This window comes from Cutaneotrichosporon oleaginosum (genome assembly GCF_008065305.1).
Source record: "Cutaneotrichosporon oleaginosum strain ATCC 20508 chromosome Unknown ATCC20508_contig07, whole genome shotgun sequence".
NCBI classification, from domain to species: domain Eukaryota; kingdom Fungi; phylum Basidiomycota; class Tremellomycetes; order Trichosporonales; family Trichosporonaceae; genus Cutaneotrichosporon; species Cutaneotrichosporon oleaginosum.
Window position 1 is genome coordinate 223,404 of NW_027072176.1, and position 18,932 is coordinate 242,335.

The following is an 18,932-nucleotide window of genomic DNA, read 5'->3' on the forward strand; positions in this document are numbered from 1 at the left end:
GAATAAAAGGCGGGTTTTTGTAGTATATATACGCCATGACATGTCTACGATACAATGCATACAACAGGTGTGAAGAGGTGCGCTGTTGGGTTGGAGAAACTAGACAAGTACTGCGCGGCCATTGACGACGGGCTTTGTCTCGACGTCGTCCATCGCCTCAGCCTTGCGCTTGGCCGGCACGCTAGGCGGGGCAGGCTTGCCCGCCGCAAACCAACACTGGTGACAAAGACCCTGATGCCAGCGCGGACTGACGTCCACGCCACAGGCCGTACACGCCCTCTCGACGACCTCTCTCTCTTCCTCCCACCCCTCCCTATCCTCCGCGTGGATGCGGTCGAGGCGCTGCGCCTTGCGGAGCAGCGCAAACCCGCCCTGCACGCCCTTGTACGCCTGCGCATACACGCCGAGCGCGGTCTGGCCGTCGGCCTCGTCAAAGAGCTCGAACACGACGCGCCCCTCGAGCCCGTGGGAGCGGCACCACACGGCGGGGGCCATCACGCCGCCCTCGTCGCGGAAGCGGACGCTGTGCCCGCGCCGCGCGGCCATGTGGAGCCCGACGCGGTGTCCGGCCGCCCACGCACACGCGACGTGGTACCGTGCGCCGCAGTCGGCGCAGTCGACCTTGGCGCCGTCGGCGCGCGCGCACACGTCGCACGCGCCGCGCCACGTGTGCGCCGGCAAGCTCCCGATGCCCTCGACGGGGCCGAGCGCGGCAGGGTGCGCGTACGCGACGTCGTGCACGGCCGCGCAGAGGACATGCGCCCACCGGCATCCTTCGGTGCGCTTCATCGCCGCGAGCGCGTCAAAGTCCGCGGGCTTCTTCTTGCGCGCGAGCGCAAGCGGCACGCTCATGTCCGCGGGGCAGAGGACGCAGCGCGGGTCGAGGTTGACTTCTTCTGCGCGCGCGTTCGCGCACAGCTCGCACTCCCACTCCGCCGTGCCGCCGACAATGCCGTAGCACGCGGCGTGCACGCTAAACGTGCATGTCTTGCAGCGCGCCAAGCCCTTGTCGGCGCGGCGGCAGAGGGCGCACGCCGCCCGCGGCACCGGCACGGGCGTGGACGCGCCGCTCGTGTCTTTGCGCCGCCGCACGTCCTTCTTCTGCTTGGCATCGTCGCTCTTCACAAAGCTGATCACCCCGTACTTGCGGTAGTTGCTGCCGCAGGGCTCGCACATCGCGGCGCCCTGCACGCTGCGCGGACACTTCCACCACACGGCGCTGGCGCGCGTGCCGCACGCCGCGCACGACAGGCGCTGCGCGGCAGCGTGCGCCGCGCCGTACAGCGAGCCTTCGTCGCTCGCTTCGCTGTCCGCCCGGCTGCGCATCTTGCCGAGCGCAGGCGGACCGAGCGTCTTGCCGTTGTGCCGGTGCGCGCCGTGCACTTTGCGGTGTTGCCGGATAAGGTCGTTTTCCGTCTTGAGCCGCAGGTTGCGCCACTTGAAGGTGTAGCGCACGACCTCGGCCGGCCGCTTGCCCACCGCTTTCGAGATGGCGTGCGCGTCCAGCCCGCCGTATTTGGTCAGCTCGGCTTCGAGCGTCGCGTCTTCCGCCGCGCTCCAGCTCAAGCTGTCAAAGTCGGCGGGCTTGAGCGCCTTGATTCGCTTCATGCCCGCGGTCGCGCCGAGTGTCATGTACGCGTGCACGCCTTTGTCGAGGCGGCTGATGTCGTACGGCGGGACGGGGAGGGCGAGGCGGGCGACGGCATCCATAAATGGCCCGACTGGCGTCAGTGGCGAACACGAACAAAAGGGGACTCACGCCCCGGGTCAGGCTTCGAGAGCACGGTGAGCGTCGTCGCGTACCCGTTTTCGTCGGGGTCAAAGCCCCGCTCGGCTGGCGTCAGCGTGTGTCTAGCACACACCACGTACGCAGGTCGGCCGGCGGGCCATGCGCCCGCAGCGCGTCTTGCTTGGCAGCTTCGGCCGCCTGCTGCTCTTCCCACGTAAGGACGTTGGCGGTGTACTTTGGCCCGACTCTGGTGACGGCGCGTGGGAAAATGAGGTCTTCCTCACTCAACGTGTCCTCGGCGCGCGTATGCAGCCCAAAGTAGCGCCACGGCCAGCCGCGGAACTGGACGTCGGGCGTGTCGCTGATGGCGGCGCGCTCCTTCTTGCCGGCCTTGACGCGCGGCGGCGCGCTCCCGCCATTGCTGACGAAGCGGTACTTTTCGCTCTCGACGTCGCGGCGCCGCTGGATCGTGCAGCCGAGACACGCCCACGAGTATCCCTTTGCGGGCTTGGCGCTGAGCGGCGGCGTGAGGCACGCCATGTGGAAGAAGCCGCGGCACAGCTCGCAGCGCACCGTGTCCTGCGCGGCGGCCCAGCGCGCGCACACCGCGCAGCTGTGGTAGTCGTCCAGCAGGTCCGCGACCATCTCCTTCTCCGTGAGCAGGTACTCGTACCGGCGGAGGAGGACGGCTTTGACGTCCGGCGGGATGTTGTTGACGCTCGCGGTGCGCAGCACCTCGTACTCGCGCTTGATGTAGGGGTCGTAAAACTTGGAAAAGTAGAAGTGGTCCGGTGTCTGCTTGTACGCGATGAGGTTCTCGATCTTGTCTTTGTGCCGCACATAGCACTTGCCGCGGATGACGGAGACGGGCTCGACGAGCGTGTGGATCGCAGCCAGCAGCTGCCGGAAGTCGCTGACGGGCCGCCCCGAGATCTGGGTCAGCGCCCGGCGGCGGGAGGGCGATGGCTTACATCGCTCGGACGGTAGTAGAGCGACAGGCGGACATGCAGCTCGTTCTTGGCGACGTGGCGCGAATTCGTGCCCTTCTTGTGCGCGTTACCCGCGCTCACGAACTCGAGGATGCGCGCGATGATGTACGGCGAGCCTGGGGTCAGTGGTGGAGGCGGAGGCGGAGGCGGAGATACGCACCGTCGCGGTCCGACCATGGCATCGAGACGTAGACGTGATCTGGGGGTCAGCGGGAGCGGGTGAGAGCGCACCGTTGATGTGCACCACCTCGCCGTTGGCCGCCTTGGCCGACAGCACGGTGAAGCCCTGCTGGGCCATGTCGGAGGCGGAGGCGCGCGAGGGCATGGCGCGGATGGTGGATGGTGACAAGGCTTGGAGCGGATCTGAAATTAGAGGATAGGACGAGTTGGGCCGTCCTGATGACGGTGGGATGTGAACTCTTGCCCGGGCTGATGGAGTTGGCGAGTGGACGAAAGATGGTGGGAGCGAGATGGGTAATAATAATGTTGCATGTCTACGCAGTTTGGCGCCGCCACGGATGACGGGACGCAGATTGGTGGCGGCGGGATATATCAGTGGTGACAATTGAGTGGTTGCAGATGGAGGAGAGAGGACTGGAGGACGCTATACATGACATGACATGCGACAGCTCTGCCTCGCTGATCGCTGAGCCACACGCCGCAACTACAACAACAGGAGGAGGATACTCATCAGATCATCAAGAATGGCGACTGTGCAAGCGTCTGAGACGTGAAGCTGCGCCGTGTCGTCCTCAGGTTTCAGAGTGGGGCAGTAAGAGAATGGCTGAATGCCACAGCACGTGGACTTGAGGTAATGCCGCTTCACGCCAGGGTGAGAGGGTGGAGGTGCGGAGGGGAGCGGAGAGCGGAGATTGCGGAGCGAATGTTGCCGAGGTGACCTGGGCGGGCGGGCGGGGTTGGGGTTTTAGGCGAGGCGAGAGAGAGAGAGCGGGATCAAATGATGAATGAGCCGGCCGATACCGGTAAAGTGGCTTAGAGCCGGGGGATTGACTGGGGATTAATCTCGCCAGATCGCCAGCGCCAGCTTGTTGCCAACCGAAAGCCGAGCCCTCGGAGGCATCGCGTGTTCCCCTCATCTTCCAACTCGTCTCTTTCAGAGCTCTCTCTCTCTCTTTCTTGTCTCTTCCGCGTCTGCCTCTCCCTCTCCTCTCCTCTCCTCTCCTCTCCTCGCCACCATGCTCGCCCGCAACGTCCTCCGCACCGCCCGCGCCTCCCGCTTCTCCACCGCCCCCGGCCGCTTCGCCTCCTCCCTCGTCTTCCTGGAGCAGAAGGGCGGCAAGCTCAACGACCAGGCCCTCACCGCCGTCACTGCCGCCAAGGCCGTCGGTGGCGACGTAAGTCCCTCCCCTCGGCGCTCTCCCACTCACAACAGATCGCCGGCATCGTCATCGGCTCGTCCGCCGACGTCGCCAAGGCCGTCGAGGAGGCCAAGGGGTGAGTTCAAATTCGGGGAGCTCGCAGCTCGGAGCTTCGGCAAAAGCTCGGAGATGAGATCCGAGAGAATCGCGCGCTGACGTCCCAGCATCGAGGGTCTCTCCAAGATCTACTCGTCGGCCTCGGACGCCTACGCCAACAACGTCGCCGAGAGTGCGTACTTGTTCTGTCTCGTCAATGCATAGCTGACCCCCTCAACAGACGTCGCTCCCCTCCTTGCCAAGGTGATCCCCGACAAGTTGATCTCGCACCTCTTCGGCGCCCACACCGCGGCCGCCAAGAACATCTTCCCCCGTCTTGCCGGTCTCCTTGAGGTCTCCCAGATCTCGGACATCACCGCCGTCAAGGGCGAGGACACCTTCCAGCGCCCCATCTACGCTGGTAACGCCATCCTCACCCTCAAGTCGTCGGACAAGGACAAGTACAAGATCATCACTGTTCGCGGCACCGCCTTTGACAAGGCCAAGAAGGAGGGTGGCTCGGCTGCCGTTGAGGAGGTCGCTGCCACCGACGCTTCGTGTGAGTGGCAATGGAGGGGGGGGGGAGGGGAGCTTGGCCCGGTTTGGGCTCAGGCCGGGCCTGGGCGTGGTGGACTCGCGTCAGTTCCGCACAACCACTAACACCAGCGCCGACCAAGTTCGTCAGCGAGGAGATTGTCGTCTCGTCCCGCCCCGACCTCGCCTCGGCCGCCAAGGTCGTCTCCGGTGGCCGTGCCCTCAAGTCGCAGGAGAACTTTGAGAAGGTCCTTGACCCTCTGGCCGACGCGCTCGGCGCCGCTGTCGGTGCCTCGCGTGCCGCCGTCGACGCCGGCTACGCCGACAACTCGCTCCAGGTCGGCCAGACCGGCAAGGTCGTCGCCCCCGAGCTCTACATTGCCATCGGTATCTCGGGTGCCATCCAGCACCTTGCCGGCATGAAGGACTCGAAGCTCATTGTTGCCATCAACAAGGACGCCGACGCTCCTATTTTCCAGGTGAGTGGCCTGTCGGCTGGCAGATCGCCCTGCCTGCACACAGTCCTATCGCTGCACACACTAACCCCAGGTCGCCGACGTCGGTCTCGTTGCCGACCTCTTCGACGCCGTGCCCGAGCTCGTTAAGGAGCTCGGCGGCAAGTAAAAGTGTCGCAGCATAGGACACGGTAGGCGTGCATTGAATGCATCGAGGTAGCAGTTCGGGGGTAGCGGGGTGGTGTACTCGTCCCTCACTGATTGGCGCGCGAGTGGTTGTGTGTGACAGCCGTTTTAAGCTGTCGCAGACTGGAGACGAAGATGAGAGCAGCTCTCGGCATGAAAGTGACAATCATTGCGAAATTCCGTTGAGTGGTGCTGGGCATGGCCAGTTGACGCACATTGTGGGCCGATGTCCCGATGGCGGCCAAGGGCGAGACCGAATGGTGCCTCCTGTGATCTGGGCGCGGACTGTCTGCTGCGCGTCCCACCCCAAAGATTAAGCATCTCATATCTGTCTCTCCTCGATCAACGTATGCTCTCCTCTAATCGGATTATACACGTGGATCAATGGATCTCCGGACGAGGACTGAAGAGATATCGAACAGGGCAGATCGGAAGTTAGGCACGCAGGATGTCCAATAAATAGGCACAGCGCACGCAATAGGCCCGCAGCCTTCAAAGTCAGGCGCGGTCCAGTCAACCTGAATCGCCACCAGCGCGACCAGCCATCTCCCTTCATCCTCCTCGCCTTCCCTTCACATCCCATCTCGAGTCGCGCGCTCTTCATCCACTGCTCCATCCATCATCCATTCATCCTCCGTCCTCCATCAACTACAACACTCTTCGTTTTCTTTCTGCTTTACTACTCCGTCCGAGTCGCCCCCGTCTTCGGTCTCTTTGCGCTTGGCGCGCCTAACCCCCTCTGTCCCCGCCCACCCCACCCCCACCCCCACCCCCACCATGCTCCTCTCCGACCTCATCCTCGACAAACGCGGCTCGCTCGCCAAGGTCTGGCTGTCGGCGCACCACGAGCGCAAACTCAGCAAGGCGCAGGCGCTCAACGTCGACGTGGGCGAGAGTGTCGATGCAATCCTAACAGAGTCGCGCCCTATGGCTCTTCGCGTCTCCGGCCAGCTCATGCTCGGCGTCGTGCGCATCTACGGCCGCAAAGTGCAGTACCTAATGGACGACTGCCGCGAGACACGCGAGCGCATCTCGATGACATTCCGTCCTGGCGCCGTCGACCTGCCGCAGGACCAGGTCCGCGCGTCCCGCGGCGCCATCACGTTCGAGCCCGCAGGCTTCGACGCGCTCGACATGTTCGACTGGGGCACGTTCGACGTGCCCGCTCCCGAGGGGAGGGGGCTGCACACGGCACCGCTCACCCAGACCAACCTCCGCGGACGCGAGTACGGCGCGTTCAACTTTGGCCGGCCGAAGGCTGCGTCCATCTACGGCGACTCGTCGCGCGCTGGAAGCGTTGACGACTCTACCAACCACCTCGACAGCCAGGACTTCCAGCCCATTGACTTGGACCTTGGCCTCGACGACTTCAGCATGGAAATTGGGCGTGACGCGCTTTCGGAGCGCTCGCGGTCGAAGAGTTTGCTTAACACCCCATCGGTGATCCACGAGCAAATGGACCTCGACGCCCCCTTCGAGGGGGGTGACACCTTTGAGCCCCTCGACTTGGGCTTAGATCTCGGTGACCTCCCAGAGCTGGAGGACGAGCCCGTGCCCGCGCTCGAAGCGTCAACGCCGGCGCCGGACGACCGCGCACGCCGCTCGTCAAGCGAGCTCTCCACCCCGCCCCCCGAGACGCTCGAGACGCTCGACCTGACCCCGCGCGTCGCCAAGCGTGTCGCGGACGCCAAGGCCGCGCCGCGCCCGAAACGCGTGCGCATCGTGCGCGCCGACGACGAGCTCGAGCTCCCAGACGAAGACTTTGCGCCGCCCACCGACGACTCCCCAATTCTCGGTACGGAGAACTTCATCCCGGCCAACCCGGCGGCCCTGCGTCTCCGCGACATCCTCGACGATCCCGCCGCGCACTTCTTGCCGACGCTCGACGCGCGCCTCTTCGCGGGCCCGCCGGGCCTCGCGCCTGAACTCGCGGAACTTTTCACCTTCCCCGCACACGTGCTGCGCCGGCATCGCACTCCGCCGCGCCAGGCGACGTCCGTGGCCCCCGAGGCTGTGGCCGAGGCTGAGGCTGAAGCTGAGGCTGAAGCTGAAGCGGAAGCCAGGGCGAGGGCAGCTACCTCTGAAGCCGCGTCCGAGGCCGACGTCGAAGTTGCGCGCCGCGGCTCGCGCCACCCCAGCCACGACTTTGGGCTGAGCTTCGAGCCCGACACCCTCGAGCCCGCGATGGACATCGAGATGGAGCGCGAAGCCACACGCGAGCCGTCCGCGCCGCTGCTGCTGCCGCGCCCCGCGTCCCCGCCGCTCGCGGACGGCACGCACCCCCTCGCGGCGTTCGACACGCGCACCCTCTCAAGCCAGGACGACGAGTCCGTGTCCAGCGCCGGAACGGGCGGGTTCAGCCGCAACACGGCGCTCGCGATGGGCGTGCTCCGCCGCGAGTTGCAGGCCCGAGGGGGAGAGGGAGAAGAAAGCAAGGTCGAGTTCAAGCGGCTCGCGCGCGGCGCGAGTAAGCGTGCCGCCAGCGCCATGTTCTTCGAGCTGCTTGTGTTGGGGACGCGCGACGCCGTCGTGCTCGAGCAGGAGAGGGCGTATGGCCCCATCCAAGTCAGCGCCAAGGAGCGCTTGTTCGCCCTCACGGCGTAGCGCTGTTCGTGATTCCCCGTCGTAATAGTATCCATAGACTGTCCGTTGTAATGCATCGTATGAGCTGCGTCACAGAGCGGGCTACATGCTACATCGCGGCAGGAGCTGTCCATGAACCACCGGTCATCACACACATGCGATACATAAAAGTCATGAAAATCTACAACTCCCCCCCCCGCCCCTCGCCCCCCTAAACACTCGGGCTCATACTGCTCCGGCCGCTCATCTGGCTCTGGACTTCGAGCGGCAGCTGCGTCGCGGCCTCGACGGCCGCACGCACCTCGCGCGCCATCATGTCGATGCCCTCCCACATGGTGCCGTAAGCCTCGAGGCCGCCGAGGATGATCTTGACGTTCGTCAGGAGTGCCTCGACCTCCTCCGACCGAGCCTCCGAGTAGGTTCCGAAGGTGTTTTCGGCCTGTACCGCAAGCACGAGGAGGAGGAAGGCGTACGCGCCGCTCACGAGGCCGCAGCTGCAGAATGGGATCCACTTGGGCGAGCCGTCGAGCGCGAGCGCCGCAGAACGGTGCAGTACTTCAAGCCGCACGATCGTGTGCGCTGCCGTGGCGCAGCGCGCCAGGCTGATCCCGGGCGGAAAGGTCTCGAGCGCCTCGGCGGCCTTGACGTCGTCCGTCGGCGCCAGGTCGCCGTTCTCGTCCACGCCCCACGCCTTGTGCTTCTTGCTCGACGAGCTCAGCGTGCTTCCGTTCACGCTCGGTGGGTGGGCTTGTGCCGCAGGCGCCGCGGCGGGCTGTGGCTGTGGAGGAGCAGGCGCTGCGGCCGGCGGCAGGTTGCTCTGGTACGACCCACGAACATTGAGCTGCGTAAGGTCGTGCAGACCCGCGTTGTCGCTTCCGTCCAATGCCGGGTAGTGCTGCGGGTCCGTGTCGGGGCTGATGGCGTTGAAGAGTGTCTGCGCGCCACCCTGCTGGGCGAACCACGGCGTGGGCAGATAGCTCGGGAACGAATCCGGCTGCCACATGTCTCCCATAATGGAGTCATTCTGGAGGTCGTAGTGCCAGTTGTTAGCCAAGTCGGGGTTTAACGGCGCCACGGGCGCGTTCGCATTCGGCATCTGCGGCGACTGGTTGTAGCTGGGCGACGTGTCGACTCCGCTAACACCCGGCGACGAGATACTCGTATTCAACGCGTTGATTGCCGCGTTGCTCTTCTGGAAGTCACCAGGCGAGTTGGTCGCGTTGGTGGTCCCGTTGCCGTTCGACTGCAACTGTGACACAGGCGTCGGGTACGCCTGCTGGCTGAACTGCTGCTGCTGCTGCTGCTGCTGGCCGGTTGTCCCCAGGCTGGCCATCATTTGATTCACCTGGAGAACGTCGGCGTTGCTCAAGTTATCGTACCCGAGCGAACCCATCCCAAAGTCCGTCATAGGCCAGCCGCCCGGCATCGTAGGTACAGAAGACATTGGCTGCTGCGTCGGCAGCGCCGGGGTGGACGACGGCTGCGAGAACGCCGTGCTTGGAGGTACGCTCTGCGGCGTCGACGTTCCCATGTACGACTCCTCCTCACTCTCCTCATCTTCGCTTGTCCCCTTCAGACCGCAGATGCGCTTCGAGAACAGCGACACTTCCGGGAAGGCCGTCATGCGGTGCTGGTGGATGTGAATAACTAATGTCAGCTCGAGCTCGAACGAGCGAGCCTACCTGCAAGCCCAAACCGCGTCGCGATCTGCTGGTTCCGCACGACATCTTCCTCGCCACCAGGGACCTGCTCCACAACAGACATCTTCTCCGTCTGCTTCATGAGTTCCATGATTTGGCGATCGATGGCCACCATCTGGCGCCGCTTCACCTCCCGCTGCTCGGGGGTGAGCTCGGGCGCCTCGCTGGCCGTGCCCCACGTCTTCATGCCGCCATCGCCCTGCTGCCCGTCCATGGCGAGGACGTTGATCATGTTGACAACACGGAAGCACTGGCGAATGCAGTTGATCCAGGTGCTCCAGGTGCGGTCCTTGTCAGAGCAGATAGGGAAGTCGACCTTGATGCTTGGGTCATCGGCACCGAGAGGCGGCTGCAGGCCGGAGACGAGCGCCGACGTGAGCTGATAGACGTAGAGGATCCACCAGGTGCGGCGCATCATGTCGCGGTGCCAGTCTATACCTTCAAGGGCGAATCCGGTGCCGCCAGCGTCCATGTCGTGCATGCCCATCGAGATGGCAATCTGCACGCCTTGACCGAACAGTTCCATGGCCGCCGAGGCGTTGTTGGTACTCCCCCACTCCCACACAGCAAGAATCGTGAGCGCCTGGATGGCCTCGATGGAAGGTCCCGTAGCCATGGTGCGCTGTACCGCGTCCATCGCCTTGCGACCGAGTGCGGCGGACGCAGACGAGCGCAGGCGTTTCGAGCGAGGCGAGCGCGGGTTCGAGTCTAGAGGGTGAGGCGCGAGGGTCATGACAGTCTGCGCCGCAAGCAGGAAAGGCGAGTCAGGCAGCAGCGTCGGGAGCACGTCTACGAGGTAGTGCCGCGGCGGCATGACGGCGAGGAAGGGGTGTACTTCGTTGTAGTAGCAGCGGAACACCTCCTCGCGGCTGGAGAAGGTGCGCACGACGTTGGTCGGGTCATCGCCAGGCTGCGGCTCGGCGTGTCGGAGGTCGAACTGGGGTACTCCCATGAGGCTATCGAGCTTTTTTAAGAACTCGGAGAGGGCAGACGGCGCCGCGGCTGATGTTAGCATGCATGCCACAGGGATAGGAAGATGGAATGTACATACGATTACGCTTCTTGCGCGCGCCGCCGCGCTTCGACTTGATGTAGATGCATTCGAGCTGCTTGCGCTGGCACTGTGGGGGTTAGCGTGGGCCTCGTTGCCAGCTGCAGGAGGCACGATGCAAGGTATCTTGGCAGGGCAAGGTGGGATGAGCCTCGGATGATGATGAGAGGAGAGGCGGTGACGTCTCTCCTCGTCACCGTTCTCGATATTTGTTCTGTTCCTCGACTGCAGCCTCGACCTCCCCATTCCCATACTCCCTCTTCCTCTGCCTCCTCCTTCATCACGCATAACGTCGCCTCCCACCACCTCGTGTCCTCATGTTGCCCCTGCCATGCTCCACATCACGCCTCAAAGAGGCTCCACTCACCTGTCCGCAGACAGGCTTGAGGCCGTCGCATTTAGCCTTCTTCTGTCGACAGCTGAGACACGCCGCCTTGACGGGGCCGACGACATGATCCTTGTCCTTGGGCCACTTGCCCGTGTGGGAGTAGTTTGGATCCATCGGGGCGGAGTGGGTGGGAGCTGGGATAGAGATCGGGGTGGAGGGAGATTTGGGGTGTGGAGAGTCAAGCTGTGGCAAGATATAGATGAAGCCGAGTTCTCTGCAAGTGCCAGCAGGGGGTGAGAGAGAGAGAGAGCGAGTGAGCAGGAGAAAGAGAACGAGAGTGACGAGGAGGACGGATGAGAGATGGTCGATGGAGAGAATGAATGGAGAATGAGAATGAAGACGTCGCGGAGGAAGGCGTGGGAGCTTGAGAGGAGGATTAAAGATCAGTCAGGCCCCCACTCTACACCCACCTTCCTCCCCACTCTCCGCCTTTCCTCGGCCCCCGAGCATTCGCTCTCTCCTCCGTCCACCACTCATTACTCACCATCTCCGTCTCCATCTCCGTCCTCCATCCCCATCCTCCATCCCCATACAATCAATGCATCTCCATCCACTATTCCACGTCGGCTCTTTGGCTTCACCGGAGCGTTGGAGGCTGGAGGCTGGAGGCTGGACGCCGCGCGTCATTGAGCAAGTGCCTGTCTCGCCCTGGCATATTAGCTCCTGCTTCGGCTCGTTTAGCTGATGATGTGGGCAGGGCAGTAGTCATCGATGAGCTGCAGCAGTGGCCAGCGGCAGGGAGCATGGCAACGGAGACATGGCACGATGGTCCTGGCTCCTGGTATCTGGCACCAGCGCATTTAAGATGGCCGCAGATCCGGAGACTGCAATTTGCACTAGATCCCGCTCTACTTGGCTACTTTGTACTTGGCACAAGATCTTTCTAGGGGAGTCTTGGGCGTCGCGGGAGATGAGCGCTCAAGTGGGCAAGCCTAAATGGCAATCAACCCCATCCGCCATGTCGCGCATTCTACATTGGACCGCGGTCCTCACTACGCAGCACCGCACGCTGAGACAATGCATCCTCCTAGCCCTTGTTCATCCTGTTCCCCTCGCCCTTCTTGTTATCGTCCGTGAACCGAGCCCAGTTCTCGTCCTTTGCGCGCTTCTTCTCCGCCGCCTCTTCAGCAGCCATCGTCCCGTCGTTCTCCGTCTCGAGCTCGAGCAGCTCCGACTCGGTCGGCGCATCATAACTCGCCTGTCTGCCGTCAGCCGTGTCGCGCATACTAAGCTCACCCTCCCCCGCGGATAATGTTACCCCGCCGGTCCTCTTCCTCGAGATACTCGTCGATCGTCATCGTCGGCAGCCTATGGCCGGAGCGGAACACGTCGGCGCGCAGGCGCTCGCGGTCGCTCATCGCGCTTGTGCTCGGCAAAATCGTGAATGGGCGCAGCACGCGGCCGCCGCCCGAAATCAGCTCGCGCGGCTTATACTGCCCTGGCGCACGGTCCAGGCGCCATGTGCTGTCCTCCTCTTCGGTGCGGCGGCGGCGCGGGTCCGCCAGCGGGCCCTCGGTCGGGTCTGCCGGTGCTTGCGCCAGAATCTCCAGCTCCATCGCGTTGTTGCCGAGGCTGCTCACGGCCAAGTCGGCCAGCAGACGCAGGAGGAGGAGGGTGGGGGCGCGCGTCTCGGCCTCCTCGTCGTTCACCGATGTGCTCGACAGCTTGGCGGAGGGGAGGAGGGCGAGGATGAACGCGATGGGGTGGTCGCTCGCGTCCACAGGTCCGGGGAGGGAGGACTGGGGTGAGCGACGCCGGCGAGGGGACTCACGCGCAATTTCTCGCGCAGCTCTTTCGAACGGCGGTGTGCGGCAATCTTGGCTTCACGCCGCCGCCCGGCATCAGCGGGCAGCCCGCGGGACGTCTCGCCTTCCGGCACGACCTTGTATGTGTCGAGCACGCCGAGGAATGCGTTGAACGCCGTGTCGGAGCGCTCGAGCGCCGCCTTGCGCTTGTCAGGCCCGCTGAAACCTTGCCGTGTCTCGGCTTCGCCGAGCACCCAGCCCACGGTCATGAAGACGAGTTGCTTGTCGCCCACCTCGTCCAGGCGCTCATTGTCGCTGAACACGCCGAGAGAGGAGAGCATGCGCCCGACGAGGTACAGGTCGTCGATGCCCCGCTGAAGCTGCGTCTGCGTGCTCTCCTCCATCGGGGGGAGGGAGCCATCGAGAACCGGGAGAATACTGTGCAGTGTGCGCGCATAGAACTGCGGTAGAGGGAGGTTTGTTTCGTTAGACATTGCGGCGAGGTGGAAGAGGATGTTTGGAAGAGCAGAAGGAGTGCGAGGCTTGCGTCATAGCGGCGCGGAGGTATTTGGCTCCAAATGAGTCATTAGCATTTCCATTAGCACGCGTTCTAATCTCACTCGAGAAGCGAGGGTGGAGGTGGAGGTGGAGGTGGAGGTAGATCGGCGAGATGACCTCAGCAACAGCGCGCAGCAGGTACCTCAGTTTATCCAGCTCAGTCGGCACCGCCACGCATTTACTTGCATCTCACTCATCGCTTACTCACTTTCTCTCACTGTCGTCGCTCTCGACGACGGTCCGCACTGCTTACACTTTCCTGCAGTTCCCCACCTTGGTGTTGAGTGCGGCATCGGTCACAGCGACCGGCGCAATCACCTCGGTCATCATATCCGTCGGCTATCAACATCCGGCAACTCCCACGCTCAGCGACGCTCCGCTAGCCTCTCCCCCATCCCCATATCCTTAGGGTGAGCAATGGGGAACACGACCTCGACCTCGAAGCCACTGCGGCGCCTCTCGCGCGCCTCCGTCTCCTCGACCGGCGCCTCCTCCACCGGCGTAGTAGACGAGCAGCTCCCAGTCCGCCCACCTCAAGACGAGGAGCACGATGACTTTGACGAGACGTTCGACGTGCCGACGTTCTCGACGCGCCGCCCGCTGAGGCGGCACTCGGCGCCGGACGACGACACCGACACGCTCTGCGACTCAGCCTCCATCATGACGGCCTTCACGGACGCAACGCTTACCGCGGACCCGCTGCAGGCTTATGTGGCGGGCAGCTCTGTCGTTTCGGCAGCTGTCGACGCGGCGATGGACGTGTTGAACGGGAACGCGAAGGGTTGGCGGCGGGACGTCGCGCTCGCGCAGCTCGAGTGGCTTGCAGCGGACGGGGCGCGGCGCGCCCGCTGGGTGCGGAGCGAGGCCGCCGCGCGCACCAAGCGCGCGAAGGGGCGGCGCGCGAGTCTGGGCGCGCCGAAGAGGGTCGAGCTGCGTCTCTCAACTGCCGGCGAGGAGCGCGTTGTTGCGGAGGACGCGGCGACCGCGCGCCGCGTGCAGATGGAAGCGGCGGCAGGGGATCAGCGCGCCGGCGCGGAAGAGGATGCCAAGTTACAGCTTGAGCGGGCGCACGACGCGATCCACGAGCACGGGCACGGGCATGGGCATGGGCACGGGCACCATGAGGCTGGGGGCGAGCGTAGCGGCGCGGGGGCGGGAGGCGCCGGCGGCGCAGTGGAGGCGGCTCGAGAGGGCGCTGGGAATGGGGACAGGGCGCAAGTGTACGCGACGAAGCGCGGCCAGCTGCGCGCCGCCGAGGAGCGATACCATGCCGCATGCGCCGAGGCCGCGAAGGAACACTCGGCAATGCTCGCGCACGCGGCGCTGGCGCACGAGCGCGCTTTCTCTTCCTGCAAGGTCACGTATATGGGCAAGCGGCTGCGCGAGCCGGACGCGCAAGGCGATCTGACATTCACGGCGGCGGCGGGCGCGGCCGTCGAGTCCAAGCAAAAGCGCAGCGCATGGTCGGGCCAGTACCAGGTCGGCCAGTGGCGGCGGTAGTGATGTCTTGTCGCCGAGCGGCAGAGACGGTTGTACACGTATGCAGAGAACATATTTTCCCGACGCGCCATTCCGGATGGCATGCTGGCCGGCATGGCGCGGACGGGTTCACTGCGTCGAAGCGCCCCTTCGCGCCCCTCGGGATATCCGGAACAGGCCCCAGTCACGATCCACCAGCCATCCCGGTGCCGACCAAAGTCTTTCAGTACATTGAAAAGACAGACGCGTAGCACCGTGCCGGATAGTGGCATGGTGAGTGGCTGCGCACGTGGGATGCCGCAAATATCCGCTCAATAATGCGGGCCGTGGTGCCTTGCGACTGCCCGCGCAACATCCTTCATTTGTACAGAGCATTGCACAGTGAGTGACCTTTACTCGGTCGCAACCAGCTCATTGCCACAGCCCGCTGCCACCCGCCGATCCGCCGATGGGTCGATGGAACATGGGTCGATGGAATGCGGGAACCGGCTGGCCAGGCACGGCTGACATCATATCATGATGTGAGCATTTCGCCATATCTCGCATTTTTATCACAGCCAAGGGGAGCGTGCGGTGTGTGCCAGGCCGGGAACGAGGGGCCAGATGCATGGAAGGTTCTGTTCTACGCGGGCGGTGTTCCGAGACACTACGGCGTCGAGGGCACCGCTGGCGTTGATGGCGACGATGGTGTTGATGGCGAGCTTTCAGGCCTGCTGTACTACTGACGCGACCGGGCGTCCACGCTTGCAATCAGCATGCATCCACTGTCGGAGCCACGCATCAATCACCCTCGCACCCATGCCGCGCGGCACGCGTTGTCATAGCGACGCCAAACGCCTGCATCCACTACGTTCCTCTTGCGTCCCTTGTCTCGCGTTTCGTCCGTATCCCGCATCCGTCCAGCCCCACTCCCCAGCCCTCCGTCCACGCCTGCCCCTGCATCGCGGCGAACAGGCTCGCAAATACACTGCGTGAATCCGCTACAGCTGCCCCGCCTCGTACGAGCGGAGCATCCGGAAATATGCTTGATGCCCTGTCCGCCCTGGTGATCCCAGTCGCCGGGCACTATCTGCGACTGCCATTACGAGTTTGCGATGCGGCGTTTGCGGAACGCAAGATTGCGCAACTGGCGTCCTGGGTGAGGATTGAAGTCACGGAGGCACGGCCCGAGTCGTGCGATGTGGCATACGATGTGGCAGGTGTGGCCGTGGCGTACACCTGGGAGTTAGAAGCTACTGGTGGATGGCGCATTCGCCGTGATGCCAGATGCCAGAAGCCAGATGCAGACGACAGATGCCGGGTTGAGCAGTGTGAGTTTGCAAGTTGAAGGCGTTGCGAGGGCGGCGGGGAGAGGAGGGTCTGGCTAGCCATCGTCAGACGTTCAGCAAGACGCCAGAACGGCGAGAGGGAGAGCGGCAGCGAGGGAGCGAGGGAGAGAGGGAGAGGAGAGTCGCGCAATCGCCAGAGATCGTTGGAGTGAACGAGGCAGGTGCCAGAGAGTCAGTCCCGCACATAAAAGCCTGCCTGGGCGTCTCTTCCCCTCCGTCCGCCCATACTCCCATCCCCGCCACAATGTCCGACACATACGCTCCTCCACTGCGCCCAGTGACTCTGGGCGCGGTCTCCTCGTCGATGCTGGCTGGCCTCGCCGACGCGCCGCGCTGGGCTCTCTACTCTGTGGCCGCAACAATCCTCTTCACAGCCTTCATGATCTACCGCTACCCCTACCGTGAGCGCGTGCTGCACTACCGCAACCTGCCCGGCCCGCCCTCATCGCACTTCCTCTTCGGCGACTTCCCCAAGGTGCAGTCGCACCCGACCGGGCGTGTAATGCAGGCCTGGTTCGACGAGTACGGCCCAACAGTCCGTGCCAAGCTTCTCCTTGGTGACAATCTGATCGTGACGAGCGACACGACCGCCATGGCCTTCATCATGCAGCACGCCGATCACTTCATCAAGCCGCCTGCGCAGACGCGCATGATCACGCGCCTCCTCGGCCACGGCTTGCTCAACGTTAACTTCGACACGCACCGGCGGCAGCGCCGCGTCCTCAACCCGGCCTTCCACCCCGATGCGATCCGCGACATGGTCCCCCATATGTTCACCAAGGCGTACGAGCTGCGCGACAAGCTTATGGAGGCGTGCGCCGACCCCGAGTACTACGACCCCGAGACGGCCGCGCCGCGCCCCGAGGACGTCGTGCCCGGCGCTCGCAAGGTCAACATGAACAAGTACCTCATCAACACCACTTTTGACGTGATTGGGCTTGCAGGCTTCGACTACGAGTTCGGCTGCCTTCGAACGGGCAACCACATCGTCACAACGTTCCGGAACGCCATGTCTGAGCTGCAGCGGCTCACGCTGTTCGGCGTGCTGCAGCAGATGATCCCGGCTCTGGATGTGATTGTGAGTATAAACGACATGGATCATTGCTAACGCGCAGCCATCCAAGCGGAACAAGCTTGCGGATCAGGCGCGCATCGGCACGTCAGGCGTGGGCCGCGAGTGTATTGCGCGCAAGCGCCGCGAGATGGAGGCCATGCACCAGGACGACTTGAACAAGGGCACCTTCGTGGGCAAGGACCTGTTGAGCCTCATGCTCAAGGCCAACATGGCCAAGGACCTGCTTCCGCGCGACCGCCTCGACGATACCGAGATGGCGTACCAGGTCTCGACTTTCATCCTCGCAGGCTCTGAGACCACGTCCAACAGCCTCACGTGGACGCTGTACCGCCTCGCAATGAACCCCGACGTGCAGCAGCGCCTGCGCGAGGAGCTGGACACGCTCGCGTCCGACGAGCCGAGCCTCGAGCAGCTCAACACGCTGCCCTACCTCGAGAACGTGATCCACGAGTCGCTGCGCCTCGACCCTCCGGTTCCCGAGTCGATGCGCATGGTCACGCAAGACGTCATGCTTCCGCTCCACACACCTGTCAAGGGGCGCGACGGCACAATGATCGACTCTGTCCCCATGAAGAAGGGCGACATGATCATCACGGGATACATGCAAGTCAACCACAACAAGGAGATCTGGGGAGCCGACGCCGACCGCTTCAACCCCGACCGCTTCGACCGTCCGGGCATTCCGGCACGCAAGGCGCCCGGCACATGGGGCAACATTACGAGCTTCAACGGCGGCAACCGCAACTGCATCGGGTACCGTTTTGCGCTGGCGGAGATCAAGGCCATCTTGTTCGTACTGCTCCGCCACTTCCAGTTCGAGATGCTGCCCAGCTCCCCAACCATCACAGCCAAAAACTTCATCATCATGCTTCCTTGGGTCGTGGGCGAGGAGAATGTCGGCAGCCAGATGCCCCTCATGGTCCGTCCGATTGTCGAGTAGCCGAGCACACTCGGTCGAGCTGGAGCAGTTAGTAGCCCATAGAGCACATAAGGACGCTAGGATGATAATTTTCAGTATGGGAGTCTGAGGGAGAGCGGATCAGTAAGGTGTGGCCCATTCCCTGTAGGCCAGAGCTACCGGTCGTCGAGCTATACGGCTGATCGGCTCCAAACGTCCACTTCTGAGGTTGGGGGATAGGACCGCTTGCATTCCAATGACCGTCGCCGTGTTGCTGTCGTGGCCGTTCTCGACGTCAAGCGAAGAGACTCTTCCTCTGCGCGTTGATTCAATGCTCTTGAAGGCATGGCCAATGCGATGAGGGTGCCGGCGTTTGAGGTGGATGTTGGGATCGAACGATGCTGAGTAGCGAGGGATGGGACATCCCAACTGGCGCTATGACGTCAGCGGACGCTTTTGGTGGCGCCGCTAATAAGTTAGAATACAAAGTTTACCAGTCAGCTGTGCGCACAACCGCTCTGCATCAGCATGAGAAGGCCACGCGGTGCCTCACAGCTCTAGGAGGCAGCCTCTTGTGATGCTCCAACATTGCACGTAGGATTAATGGGGATATTTGACTTAACCACTGACACCGACTACCTGCCACCCTTCCATTCCGCCGAAGGCTTCTCGACTGACTAGTGCATCAATATTTTGCCATCAACTCGTTCATGTTCCCTATTTCTTTCGCTGCGTTATTCAAGAAGGATGTTCTGCTCCAGTTAATAACCCAATGAGAGTTGACAAACTCCAGAAAGTCCCTCAATTCTGCAAAACTAT

The 18,932-nt window shown here is 63.4% G+C and overlaps 7 protein-coding genes across 7 annotated transcripts; 4 read left to right on the forward strand and 3 right to left on the reverse strand.

Moving 5' to 3' along the window:
* Positions 1 to 99: 99 nt before the first annotated feature.
* On the reverse strand, positions 100 to 3,043 carry COLE_07303 (uncharacterized protein; the record flags this gene model as incomplete). Its single annotated transcript, XM_018421965.2, has 6 exons — positions 100 to 1,721; positions 1,760 to 1,834; positions 1,870 to 2,662; positions 2,701 to 2,834; positions 2,879 to 2,917; positions 2,950 to 3,043. The coding sequence occupies 6 exons, from the start codon at positions 3,041 to 3,043 to the stop codon at positions 100 to 102; spliced, it is 2,757 nt and encodes a 918-aa protein (XP_018282240.1).
* Positions 3,044 to 3,914: 871 nt separating this feature from the next.
* COLE_07304 (uncharacterized protein) lies at positions 3,915 to 5,291 on the forward strand (the record flags this gene model as incomplete). Its single annotated transcript, XM_018421964.2, has 6 exons — positions 3,915 to 4,073; positions 4,112 to 4,173; positions 4,262 to 4,326; positions 4,375 to 4,692; positions 4,800 to 5,146; positions 5,217 to 5,291. 6 exons carry the CDS (start codon positions 3,915 to 3,917, stop codon positions 5,289 to 5,291), a joined length of 1,026 nt encoding a protein of 341 aa, XP_018282239.1.
* Positions 5,292 to 6,085: 794 nt separating this feature from the next.
* On the forward strand, positions 6,086 to 7,912 carry COLE_07305 (uncharacterized protein; the record flags this gene model as incomplete). Its single annotated transcript, XM_018421963.2, has 1 exon — positions 6,086 to 7,912. One exon carries the CDS (start codon positions 6,086 to 6,088, stop codon positions 7,910 to 7,912), a length of 1,827 nt encoding a protein of 608 aa, XP_018282238.1.
* A 190-nt stretch (positions 7,913 to 8,102) lies between these two features.
* On the reverse strand, positions 8,103 to 11,144 carry COLE_07306 (uncharacterized protein; the record flags this gene model as incomplete). The annotated part of the gene is made up of 4 exons (XM_018421962.2): positions 8,103 to 9,538; positions 9,574 to 10,593; positions 10,643 to 10,712; positions 11,010 to 11,144. The coding sequence occupies 4 exons, from the start codon at positions 11,142 to 11,144 to the stop codon at positions 8,103 to 8,105; spliced, it is 2,661 nt and encodes an 886-aa protein (XP_018282237.1).
* Positions 11,145 to 12,057: 913 nt separating this feature from the next.
* Positions 12,058 to 13,269, reverse strand: COLE_07307 (uncharacterized protein; the record flags this gene model as incomplete). The annotated part of the gene is made up of 3 exons (XM_018425698.2): positions 12,058 to 12,232; positions 12,267 to 12,769; positions 12,802 to 13,269. The coding sequence occupies 3 exons, from the start codon at positions 13,267 to 13,269 to the stop codon at positions 12,058 to 12,060; spliced, it is 1,146 nt and encodes a 381-aa protein (XP_018282236.1).
* A 481-nt stretch (positions 13,270 to 13,750) lies between these two features.
* COLE_07308 (uncharacterized protein) lies at positions 13,751 to 14,833 on the forward strand (the record flags this gene model as incomplete). The annotated part of the gene is made up of 1 exon (XM_018419344.2): positions 13,751 to 14,833. One exon carries the CDS (start codon positions 13,751 to 13,753, stop codon positions 14,831 to 14,833), a length of 1,083 nt encoding a protein of 360 aa, XP_018282235.1.
* Positions 14,834 to 16,519: 1,686 nt separating this feature from the next.
* Positions 16,520 to 18,155, forward strand: COLE_07309 (uncharacterized protein; the record flags this gene model as incomplete). The annotated part of the gene is made up of 3 exons (XM_065626536.1): positions 16,520 to 17,218; positions 17,256 to 17,818; positions 17,924 to 18,155. 3 exons carry the CDS (start codon positions 16,520 to 16,522, stop codon positions 18,153 to 18,155), a joined length of 1,494 nt encoding a protein of 497 aa, XP_065482153.1.
* Between the last annotated feature and the right edge of the window lie 777 nt (positions 18,156 to 18,932).